Source organism: Propithecus coquereli, unplaced genomic scaffold (assembly GCF_000956105.1).
Source record: "Propithecus coquereli isolate 6110/MARCELLA unplaced genomic scaffold, Pcoq_1.0 Scaffold10, whole genome shotgun sequence".
In the NCBI taxonomy this organism is placed as follows: domain Eukaryota; kingdom Metazoa; phylum Chordata; class Mammalia; order Primates; family Indriidae; genus Propithecus; species Propithecus coquereli.
The window spans coordinates 15,744,440-15,756,669 of record NW_012133858.1 but is presented as its reverse complement, the minus strand read 5'-3'; the positions used below and the strand labels follow the sequence as shown (position 1 = coordinate 15,756,669).

General features: G+C 38.1%; 1 protein-coding gene across 2 annotated transcripts in view; it reads left to right on the top strand.

Annotated features, from left to right (window-relative positions):
- LPP (LIM domain containing preferred translocation partner in lipoma) overlaps positions 1-12,230 on the top strand; it is a 503,236-nt gene that overhangs the window by 54,307 nt on the left and 436,699 nt on the right. For both annotated transcript variants that reach the window (XM_012642267.1, XM_012642274.1), the window contains exon 2: positions 3,409-3,610. In XM_012642267.1, the coding sequence (XP_012497721.1) occupies positions 3,418-3,610 (193 nt within the window). In that variant the 5' untranslated portion in view covers positions 3,409-3,417. The remainder of the gene's footprint in view (positions 1-3,408; positions 3,611-12,230) is intronic.

Sequence of the window (12,230 nt, the reverse complement as noted above, 5' to 3'; positions counted from 1 at the left end):
GATATTTTGTAATTCCATGGTATCGGTTGTAATTTCTCCTTTTTCATTCTTGATTGAGCTTATTAAAGTCCTTTCTTTTCTGCTTCTCATTACTCTAGCAAGAGGCATGTCAATTTTGTTTATTTTTTCAAAGAACCAACTTGTTTTATTAATCTTCTGTATAGTTTTTTTTGTTATCAATTTCATTTAGTTCTGCTCTGATCTTTGTTATTTCTGTTCTTCTTCTGGGTTTGAGGTTGGTTTGCTCATCCTTTTCCAGTTCTTTGAGATGATTCATTATATCGTTGATTTGTGATCTTTCTGTCCCTTGGATGTAGGCATTTATGGTTATAAATTTTCCTCTCAGGGCTGCTTTAGCTGTGTCCCACAGATTTTGGTAACTTGTGTCTCCTTTATCATTTAGTTCAAAGAATCTTTTTATTTCCATCTTAATTTCCTCCTTAACCCAATAATTGTTCAGTAGAAAGTTGTTTAGTTTCCATGACTTTGTGTAGAGATGAGAGTTTCTGTTGGATTCGGTTTCTAATTTTATTTCACTGTGGTCTGAGAAGATAAAAAAATGCTCAACATCTCTAATAATCGGGGAAATGAAAATCAAAACCACAATGAGATATCACTTAACTCCAGTGAGAATGGCTTTTATCTAAAAGTCCCAAAACAATAAATGTTGGAGTGGATGTGGAGAGATAGGAACACTCATACACTGCTGGTGGGACTGCAAACTAGTACAACCTCTGTGGAAAGTAATATAGAGATACCTCAAAGAGCTAAAAGTAGAACTACCATTTGATCCAGCAATCCCATTACTGGACATCTACCCAAAGGAAAAAAAGACATTGTATAAAAAAGATATCTACACTAGAATGTTTATAACAGCACAATTCACAACTGCGAAGATGTGGAAACAACCCAAGTGCCCATCAATCCATGAGTGGATTAATAAAATGTGGTATATGTATACCATGGAGTTCTACTCAGCCACAAAAAACAACGGTGATATAGCACCTCTTGTATTATCCTGGATAGAGCTGGAGCCCATTCTACTAAGAGAAGTATCACAAGAATGAAAAAACAAGCACCACACGTACTCCCCATCAAATTGGTATTAACTGATCAACACTTAAGTGCATAGTAGTAACATTCATTGGGTGTCGGGCAGGTGGGATGGGGGAGAGAGGAGGTGGGTATATACACACCTAAGGATGCGGTGCGCAACGTCTGGGGGATGGACACGCTTGAAGCTCTGACTCGGGTGGGACAAAGACAAAACATGCAATCTAAACATTTGTCTTTTGTACCCCCTTAATATGCTGAAATTAAAAAAAAAATAAAAAGCCAAAATTGGTGTTTTTCAACCCTGAAAGATGGGCTTGATTTTGGTATTTAGGAAAAAATATTCTTAAATGATTCCAAATTTGCAGCCAGTTTTAAAAACCATGAGTAAAAGAGACATTCATTGGTTGTTTTTCTATATTGGTTTTGTGCTAGGTGTTGATGGTGGTTTAGAGATGTGTAAAATATGGTCCCTCCTCTTTTAAGGAACTCACAGCTTAGTAAGTGTGTATGTGTGTGTGTGCATATGTGTGTAAGTAAAAGGTAAAAGGTGCATACGCATATGTAAAAGCTGCAGGGGAAAACAAAGGCAAGAAGGTCCCTGTAACCCCAGTGAAAAGCAGATACCATATCACTGGCTTCAGAAACATGTGTCCTGATTCCCAGTTTAGAGTCTTTATCATTGATTCGTATTATCCTCTTCTGTTGAGAAAAGTACACCTCCAACTGTTTTCCTCCATGCAAGATAATCATATAATTCCCAATGACTTTCTCTGAGAATAGAGATATTTCTTTCTTCTCACTTTACACAGCACTTTATGGTATATAAAGCACTTTAATATTGTCTTATTGGTTGTCATAAAACTCTAGGACTTAAGGATGACTAGGTTTTTTGATCTTAATTTTAAAGTGGAAATATCTGAGCACTAGAGGAGGTGCCATTCAGGGTCATGCCACACATTCCCAGCATGGACTGATGTTAATACCTGTGCAACACTGTTTCCCAACTCTCTCCCTCCACCTTGCCTCTCTATTGCTATGCCATGTGCTGAGGCCTTTATTTTTTCCTACATTTCCGGTACTCTTTGTCTTTATAGACATCTGGAGGTAATCATGTAGCCCTCTTAATTAATTCAGTTCAATTAATAAATTACTAGGTGGATTTGGGGCTGGGAGCAAGTGCAGGGTGCCTTCCGGGCCTCCCCGTGCTGGAGAGCTCTTGCAATCAGGCTTGGAGAGCCCTCCTCAGCGGCAGTCTGTGAGGCTCATCCCCAGCAGGCTGGCTGCCTGGAGGGGTGATTGGCTTGCCCCAGCAGAGGAGACAGCATTTTTCTTTCTTCAAATAGTGTATGCAATTTGATCAGAACAGCATCTGGGCTGTGCCAGTTGTCCCCCTCCTAGTTAAAGTAAGTTTTTCGTAAAGGTCCAAGATGGTGTCAGCTCAGCATAGCTCCTGATGGGCATTTCTTTGTTGTGCAGGGATGACCTGTGCATTGCAGGTGTTCAATATTCTATCCTCTGGCCCTAAATGCCAGTAATTGTCCCAAGCATTGTGGCAACCAATATCCCCCTCTTCCCCATTTCCAAGTGCCCCTCATTGGGGAGCAGAGCTGCTCCTCCAGATCGGTCATTTTAAAGTGTCCTGCCATGTACCTATTATGCACGTTTCCAAAATAAATCTTTGGTAGTTCCTTAATGCCTGCAGACTAAATTTAAATTCTTCGAGTGTGCATGCTGAGCTATCTGGGCTTTGGTTCCATTCCACATTTTAGTTCTTTTGCTAGATACTTTCGCTTATTCCCCCTCCAGCCACACTAAACATAAGTGCTGTGCACTTTTCTGCCTACATGACTTTGCTGACCTTATTCAGGCCCAACCTCTATTTAGAACTCAGGGCTCAGTCTGTGTGTCACCTCATCAATGAAGTCTTATTAGTTCTGTTCCCACCAAGAAATAAACTCTTTTTCTGCATCCCAGCAACATTTTTGTTTTTTGAACCTCATTTAGGTATAATCATTTAACTGGTTTTAATAGAATATTAATAAAATTGAAGCTTTTATGTAGCCTTCTACCATAGAAACTTCTTGAATTTAGGAACCATTGCTTATTCATATCTATTTCTCTAAGAGTCCTCTTCCTCCACCTGCTCCTCCTCCTCCCTCTTTCCTCCTGATGAATCTTCTTTCTCTTCTTTTTTCCTTCTTCCATTTTCTTTCATCCTTCTGGTCTTCCTTCATCCTTCTTCTTTCCAGAGAGCTTTATCAAGATTTATTAAAAATTGCCTTCATTTTTAAAAAAAATTTTTTTTATATTTGTACTTCTACAAAAATATTGTTTGTTTCTTTTGAATTGCAGATTCCAACAATGTCTCACCCATCTTGGCTGCCACCCAAAAGCACTGGCGAGCCCCTCGGCCATGTGCCTGCACGGATGGAGACAACTCATTCCTTTGGGACCCCCAGCATTTCAGTGTCTACACAACAGCCACCCAAGAAGTTTGCACCAGTAGTTGCTCCAAAACCCAAATACAACCCATACAAGCAACCTGGAGGTGAGGGTAAGTGCTGGGATTTCAGAGTTTGGTGCCCAGAGTGGGAAAGTTGAATGTAATAGAGGTGGTTTATAGTATAGAGTTGTGCTGGTAAAAGGTAGCTCACAGATTCACAGTGTGATTATCATAGTGTTTGGACTGTCAAAGGTTAAGGAGCCCCCAGAAATCATCTAGGCCACCCTTTCATTTAGGAACAAAGAGATTAAGACCTCATATGGGACATTTGGCTGTGGTTACACAGTGAAGTAGGGTTAGACCCCAAACTAAAAATCTGGCTCTTCAGTCTTAGCTCAGAGCCCTCGTACTGCATTTTCCTCTACCTCCAGCCCATTCTCTTGTGAAGATGTGTCTCCCACCCAGTGGTTCCTTCCTTTTGCCGATTAACCAGTGTCCCAAAATGCTGCTAAGCAACAGTCCAATCAGAAACCCATTCAAAGTGAACAGTATAAAGTACCTGGATTTTTTTTTTTTTTTTTTTACCTTCTCTGGCCATTTTCCTTCCCTTAGGCTGCTGTAGGATAAAGTTGTCTGGAAGGCTCTGGAGATCTGCATTTGTTGAAGCTTACAGAAAAATCTGAGCAAAGCCTAGTTTCAGAGGTTTTAATAACAATATATTCCGTTTATATCAAATGAAGTTTGAAGTTCTACGTGAGCTCAGCATCTCACGTGCATGTGCGTGTAGGCACTCACACATTACACCTCACAGGCGGTATAAATGATGCCATACTCTTTGGTTGAAGAGTTTATATACTTTTACTACAGTCAGCAGCTCATTCAAACCCATGAAAGAATAACTTATAACTAACAAACAGAATGTTAGACTTCTGGGAGCTGAGAGAGAAGAGGCAGTGAAAGGAGATCCAGCTCTTCTTTCTCTGTTTTCTCCTCCTGTCCCACCTTTAAAAAATTACTGTACCTTCTCCAGGATGTTTCCAGTTGCTTCTTAAATGACATTAGTATGTTTGGTTTATCAATACTACCTGAGACTACTTCATGCTCTGTGATATAGTTCAGTCCTTCTTTTTTCTTCTGAGTCATCTCCTGCTCCCAGTAAACCCTTTATTATTAGTATCTCAGGACCCAAATTATGAGTATCTCAGGACTGATGTCAGAAGCCCAGTCCAGTCTAGCCTGTGTAAGGTGACTGGACTCTTAGGCCAATGGCAGGGAGGTCAGGAATCAGCACACAAACGGCTGAGCTGTGGCGGTGGATCTTTGGATAGCCTTTCCCTAGAAAGGGCAACAACAGCAAGACCATTAGAAAGCTTCTCTGGAAAAACAATAAATGAAGCCCTTGGTGCTATACTAATCTCCATAGCAGTGCTTGAAGTTTTATTGCCCTTGAAGGAGACTGCATCTTTGCAATTAATCAAGGACTTAGTGAACTGGCTTTCTTCGGCTTATCATTCTTTAGTGATTGCGGGGCTTGCGAATAGGATCTGGAAGAGAATCCCTCTGAACAGGGACAGGAGGAGCCATGTGTTGGCTTCTCATTATGTTTTCAAGGTGTCCCCATGTCAGCTTACTAGGGGCATTGTTATTCTGTCTTCTAACTTTTGGGGAGAGCTAAAATGGACTTCTGTTTAATATGAAGGGAATAAAGACATGGTCAGTTATAGAGTAGGAGGCAAAGGTATGAGGAAGTCAACTTTGTAGGCATGACAATTGATATATGCTGAGGGTTAGGGTGACGGCAGGGCCTATTTAAGTGGGCTAATAAATGGCACGCATGAGGTGGGGAGAAGAAAAGCATATGATGGCGTCCCTCCAGACCCCGTCACTCTCAGTGCTGTGCATCACAGTGAAGGAGCCTGGCGATGACTCCCCTGCTGGGACGGGTCCTGCCTGTCTGTGTGTGGCTGTCTGACTCTCCAGGAACACTGGAGTAAACTCTGACTTGTTTGCATGTCCTGCAGCTCACAATTCTTGGCCTCTTCTCAACATGCCACCCCACATACTTCTGTTTTCTGTCAAAATTCTATTTGTATCACTTTCTCCAAAATGTGTAGGTTGGCAGTAATCACTCCCTTCCCTGGGTGTCCACATACTTCTTATTCTGTGACTACCAAATGTCTACTACTTTTTAAAATTGTTCCTGCTCATGTTCTTTTACATATTGCACACGAGTATATGCCAGGCCCTGCGCTTTTTCATTATTATTTATTGCCTTCCCATATAACCCTATGAAGTGTCCCCCCGCCATAAGTAAATGGAAACTTAGAAGAGGTGACATTCTCTGTGATTTTGTGTCTAGTAAATTTGTAAACGGAGGCTGTTGTCCATATCCAGCATGCCTACTTGCCCTTCTGTTCACGTCCATATCCAGCATGCCTACTTGCCCTTCTGTTCACGTCCATATCCAGCATGTCTACTTGCCCTTCTGTTCACGGCACTTGTGGCACCAAGCCCTGTATTATAGTGATTCTTCCCTACTTCCCTTATAAGAATATAAGCTTTATTTCCCATTGAGGCAACAAGACACAGTTTCTCACTCATCCTTATGTTCCTTGGAACTCTTGTAATGCTACTGTGTCTTTAGTAGGAATGGCTGCATATGGTCAAATGTATGTCTGTGTGTTCTTATGTATGTATATGTATTTAGATGGATGGCGGATGCTGGCTGGGTGAGCGCACTGCTTGGTAATACTTCCCTTGCAATAAGGAGTTTGGAATATGGCATCTTCATATCAAGCATCTCAGCCTTTTGTTTTCTGAAGTTTTGGTTCTTTCTTGCAATTCTGCCAGTCTTTCTCTCTCTATCTCGCTCTCTTTCTCTCTAATGTAACCTTTCCTGAATCTGAAAAAAAGATATTTCCCTTTAATATATACATGCTAAAGACAAATATGGGGAATCATGTATATTTAGACTTCTTTTTAAAATAGAAGCTACATGTCTTCCTCTGCTGTATATTATGACACTGGATATTTGTTGGAAGTGTAGGATTTGCTTTTACTTTATTTTTAATTTAAATGTTATAGGTGCATTCTCTGTTACTCTAAACATTGTTATAATTCATGTTATATTTTGTTTAAATTTTTATACATTTTAAAAGTTTATATCTTCAAAAAAAATTTTTGTTTATCTAGAATGTTCCTGGAATCCCAAGATAGTAGGTAGCTCAGGTTTTGCTTACAGAGTGGATTGGTGATACTGGATCATGTTCCTTATGCCTCAGCTTATGCTTTCTTTGCTTTCAGTAAACGCTTGTCCCCCAATTTCCAGCTCCTAAAATCTTTTAATTCATTGCTTAAAAGTTGACTACCAAGAAGCTCAATCATGAAGATGAAAGTTAGAACTAATAGAAATCACACAGTGCAGCTGTTTCTGGTGTAAATGTGAAAGCTTCAGCCTCACATTTAGTTTTGTTCTTTACTCAGAGATGAATATTCTGCTCAGAGCAGAATTAGCACCAAACCTCAAGTCCTTTCTAACTTGAGAGTTATCCAGAACCTGCACTATATTCTAGTGACAAGTGACAACTATTCTTTACGACCTCATAATGTATCCCATACAATTCTTATCATAGTGTGCCTTTTAATAGATTTGCTTGTATATGCACCTGTCTCCTCCAGTAGACCCTGAACCTTTGGAGGCAGAGGCTGCCTGACTTATTTCTGTATTTACAGCAGCACCCGGCAGAATCTCTGACACATGGGAACTCAGTGGTGTTTGTAGAACTGAATAGGTGAACATAACAATGCACACCTGCTTATCCAGCTAATGTTCTCTAGGTTCTCAGCTACTGCTTAAACTCTGTGGTTCTGCAGCTTCAGCCTACATATTTGAATTACTGTTACTCTCCTACACCTGTATTTTGAGCTTTTTAGTGTGGGATTTGTTTGGCCACTGCTACCTTGAAGTTACCAATTACATTTCTCACCTTGGTATTATGTATATGATCTCTGGGGTTTGCTTTCTCATTTTTAAATTCTGACTGTGAAAGTAGAAAAGTACCCAGATGTTTTGTGTATCAACTTGTAATTTTGTGATACCCATATTTATAATTTTCTTTTATGAGATATTCTGCTAATAACTTCTTTCTAAAGGGCTTTGGCACACTTAAAAGTGGGGAGGTTTTTTTTTCCCATTTAGTAGCTCTTTAGGCCTCAAGGTCCTTTTATTTGACTTCCATTGTTCTCATACTTTTCATTTATTTTATAACAACTCGTGTTTCCACAGCTAACTTAGAATACCCCTACATTTCCAAATGCTTTTCTTGTGTCCAGTACTGTAAGCTTATGAGCCCATATCTATTTTTTTATTAAGTTTTGTCTTCCTAGAAATTTTACAGTGTTAACTGTCTTTCATTTTTGTGAAATGATTTTGATATGTATTTACAATTTTGTCCCATAAACTTCTATTCAACTGATGAGAACAATAAGATAGTGCGATTTTTCTGTTGGTCTTTAATGTCCTAGCCTTTAGCATTATTTGTCCTGTAATCTGGGAGCCCTCTCTGCTTCAAATTAAAAAACAAAAAACAAACTCAGCAAAAACAAACAAAAAGCCATAAAACAACAAAAACAAGAAAACCAAGCCTTAGACTTTGATGGCAGAACAGAGTGTAGTTCTTTTTCTGTTTTTGGTAGATAGCAAAGCAAGTAAATTTTCCAACTTTACTAATATACTATTTTCTTGAGATGGTTTTTGAAATTATTCTGCTATTACACTCTAGGAATTAGAATCTCAGTCTCTCTCCTTCTCTCTCTCCCTTCCAGTTGTTTGACTGAATGACATTTGGTAATGCTTTTTCTCCATCATTACAATGGATAATCATTCAGAATGATTTGTCAATTTTCAATTTTGTGAAGTTGAAGTTGTGGCCTAGAATCCACTTTCTCCAACCTCTGAAATTCCTTTTAAAAACATTTTTATGTTAGGTCTTTGAAAAAGTAAATCCACTGGGTACCAATTCAAGGTGATCCTTTTGATGTAATCCCTTTATATTGGTATAATCCCTTATAGTTTATTTAGCACTTCCATATTCATTTTTTTTTAATTTTCAGAAAATAATTCTTACCGTATCTCTCTGAGGCAGGTAGAACCTATCTTATCTCCATTTTAATATCTGGTAAACTACTGGAAGTGAAATAGCTTGTTAAAGATTCATGTAGCTAGTAAAAATAGAAGGCAACCTTCATATCTAGGGCTCTTAATGATTTTAAAGAGTTCTATTTATTGGAGGTAGGACTAGACCATCTTATATCTTTTCTAACTCCATTATTTTATTATTTCATGATTCTTCTTTGAAATTGATTTCAAAGTGGTGACCTTTCTCACAAACTATTCCTACATGTATTACCTAGTAGATTTTATATAACATAAAAAAGGCCTGTATTTTCCACCTTCGCCCACACTGTTTACCTAGACTTGTCAAGGTAGATCAGGATAGGTAAGATGAATTTTATTAAAAAGGGGGTCCTAAGCCTGGATTATTTCTTTTATTCCATCTTTTTGTGCTTTATGCTACCCTGAGGTTATTAATGCATTGCATGGAGGAGGAATAGTTATAAATGATTGCTAATATACCTGAGAGTTTGGAGCTGAACTGGTCCAGAGCCCAGGTTTCCTAAATGCACTCACTCCACTATTCCACCAGTGTTTACAGGAACAGGCAAGTTTGGGGTTTGGTTCCTAGAAATTGATTAGTCCTGAGTTATTGATACTTGGTAGAGAATTAGCTATCAGTGATGTCAATTATGTATTCTGGTTGGGAAGGACATATTTGTTTTATTAACAGATAACTACTAAGATGTGAAGGAAGTGAATGGCCATCTATGGCAATATATTTAAAGGAATAATTTAGACTGGATTTTCCCCACCATTTTTATTTTAAACATATAGGCCAATTTGATGCTACTTCTCTTTTTAATGTTAGGAAAAACTTTTTCTTGTTTAAACCTGGAGTAATCAGTGGTAGGAAACAGTGATACTTAAGTATTTAGATGCACAGTGTGCTCTTCTGTCTCCGGAGTCCTGTAGTCTTTGTTCCTCATGCGAGGAGAATCTTGCCTGTGACTCTGGAGGTACAAATGGGAAACATCTTCTTTTGTTAGCCCTGGCAGTCTTGTTAAATGACCAGCAATCACAGATGAGCAGTTGCAACATCTCAGACATTTGTTAAAATTACACATGGTGTGCCATGAGGATAGTCACAAATTCACTGAAACATCAGGGATTCTAATGAAACCTGGGTTTGTCTCGCCTCCTTTTCTGGATCAGGGTAAGCATCTTGAGCCTCATCCATCACTGTGGAGTGTGGTACACGAGTTTTAATTTTCAGGTCCTTAGGGAAGAAAGGACAAGCTGTTTCTTCATTAAAGGATCAGATATTAATTGTATTAATTTGATCATTACATTGCATTTTTCAGCAGAGAAAATAATTTGCAATTCTTGGGACGACGTCAGATCTTACCGAATATATGTAGGCTTATCAATGCTTGAGAGTGCCAAGGTGCAACAGGGGCCTGAAGATCGGGGCATTTATATTCAAGCCTTAGTTTTACCACTTGGTCTTGGGCATGCTACTTTTCTATTACGTCTCCTGAATTTATTAAATTAGCTGGCAATATTGATTATCTTGCAAGATAGTTTTGAGGACCAAATATAATGATAAGTGTAAAAATGTTTTTAAGCTGTAAAATACCTTACAACTTTAAGAGTCACTATTGTACATTTTATTCAACAGTCCTTTATTTAAAACAGATTTTGTGCCAAACACTCTTCTAGGGGCTGACGTAATGGCAATGAACAAAACACAGACTAATCCCTTCCCTCTTGGAATATGTTTTCTTGCTATAATAAAAATAACTTATTATAAATAATAAGTTAATATTGATTACTGAATAAATGCATTTTATGATTTTATACACATTATTACTAATAAGTATTTCAAATTATAAAACAAATACTATAGTATAGGTCAAGCATTACTAATCTGAAATCTGAAGTGCTCCAAAATCCATAACTTTTTGAGTGTTGGCATAATATTCAAAGGAAATGCTCATGGGAGCATTTTGCATTTCAGATTTGTGGATTAAGATGCTCAACTGGTAGGTATATGCAAATATTCCAAAATCTGAAAAAATCTGAAATTCAAAGCACTTCTAGTTCCAAACATTTTGAATAAGGATACTCGTACTAATAAGTGTATACTATTATAAACATTATTATTAATAATGCTATCCATAAATATTGATAAATATCATTAGCTTCTAATAACAGTGATAGGAGTCACAGTGTCTCAATGCTATATAAACTATAAAATTCTAGAACCAGGTTCTTCTGTACTCAGAAACAATTAAAAAGGCATCTAAGCATTCATATTCAAGAGTCTTCCTATGTATGTGGTGAGTATGGAAAAGTCTTTACTAGCAAAAGAAATCTTCAGCATCAAAGATTCCATGCTGGAGAGAAATCCTGTGAGTGTAGCAAGTATGCCAAAGCCTTTCGGACTTCTTCCCAGCTAGGTCATCTTGAGCGTGTCCACTCTGGGGAGAAGCTAATGCTGGACATTCGTTGTTTTGGCCTCGTAGAATTTTTTAGTCCTTTTTATTGGTAATAGTGCACTGAATTTCCTTTTAGATTTCATCATCCACTCAGGAGTGGAATGTGTGACACAGGCCTGGCTCAGCCTCAGATCCTTCCCTCAAGCCACAGTTAAGAGTTCAGATGTTGGTAGGTGACCTAAGGTGGTCTGATAAGAGTCCTAGGTCTTGGCAAGAACAAGAGCTTATAGGAAAAAATACTCTTTCTCTCTTTTTTTCCCCCATTGGTTTTAAAGCTGAGAAGAACTCCTAGATTTTCACGGAGGCTGAGAATAAAGTCAACACAGCAAAAGATATCTGAGAGTTGAAGAGCAATCAAATGTTGAAGATATTATTTGAACAGCCTCATTAAACCATGTCTGAAGCTAGGGGGAAAAAATCCCTTCATTTCCTAGATAAGAGTAGTTAATTCAAAAATACGTTTTAGGGAGGTAAGGTATAGGGTCTTTGTCCAGGAAAGCTGTAAATAACAAATGAAAATTGTCGATGCAGGCAGGGGTTATTAACCCAGTTTTAGAGACTAAGGGAGGTCATGTAGCTTGTTCAGTATTGCAGAATAGTAAGGGGTAAAACTAAGCCTTGATCATGTGGATTCCTTCCATGATCACCACAGTTTTGTGTCATGGGTGTGTTTTGGGTGACTTGTTTAGAAATCACGGTGATAGAACTAATATACCTGAACAAACTGGATTAGATGCCTTAGAACGAGAAGATGTTCATGTATTGTTGACAGAAATCTCTTTTATTTTGTAACATGCCAGCTTAGTTAATTGCTGAAATGAATTCCTTACTAAGGTGATGGGTTCCTTATCCTTGTACGGTTCAAAAACAATGATTAATGTTGACTTTTGTGGTGAAGTGTCCTTTAATTGTCTTTATTTTAAAATTATATAAATACACAATGCTATTGTCACTCTATAGTTTAAATGTGAACAGAGCTTAATTCTTTAATAATAATAATATAGAGGGAGCAACAAAAAGATATCACCACACACCTATTAGAAAATCTAAACTAAAAATTTGTACCATATGCTGGCAAGGATGTGGAGAAATGATCTTTCACATTACTGTAGGAATG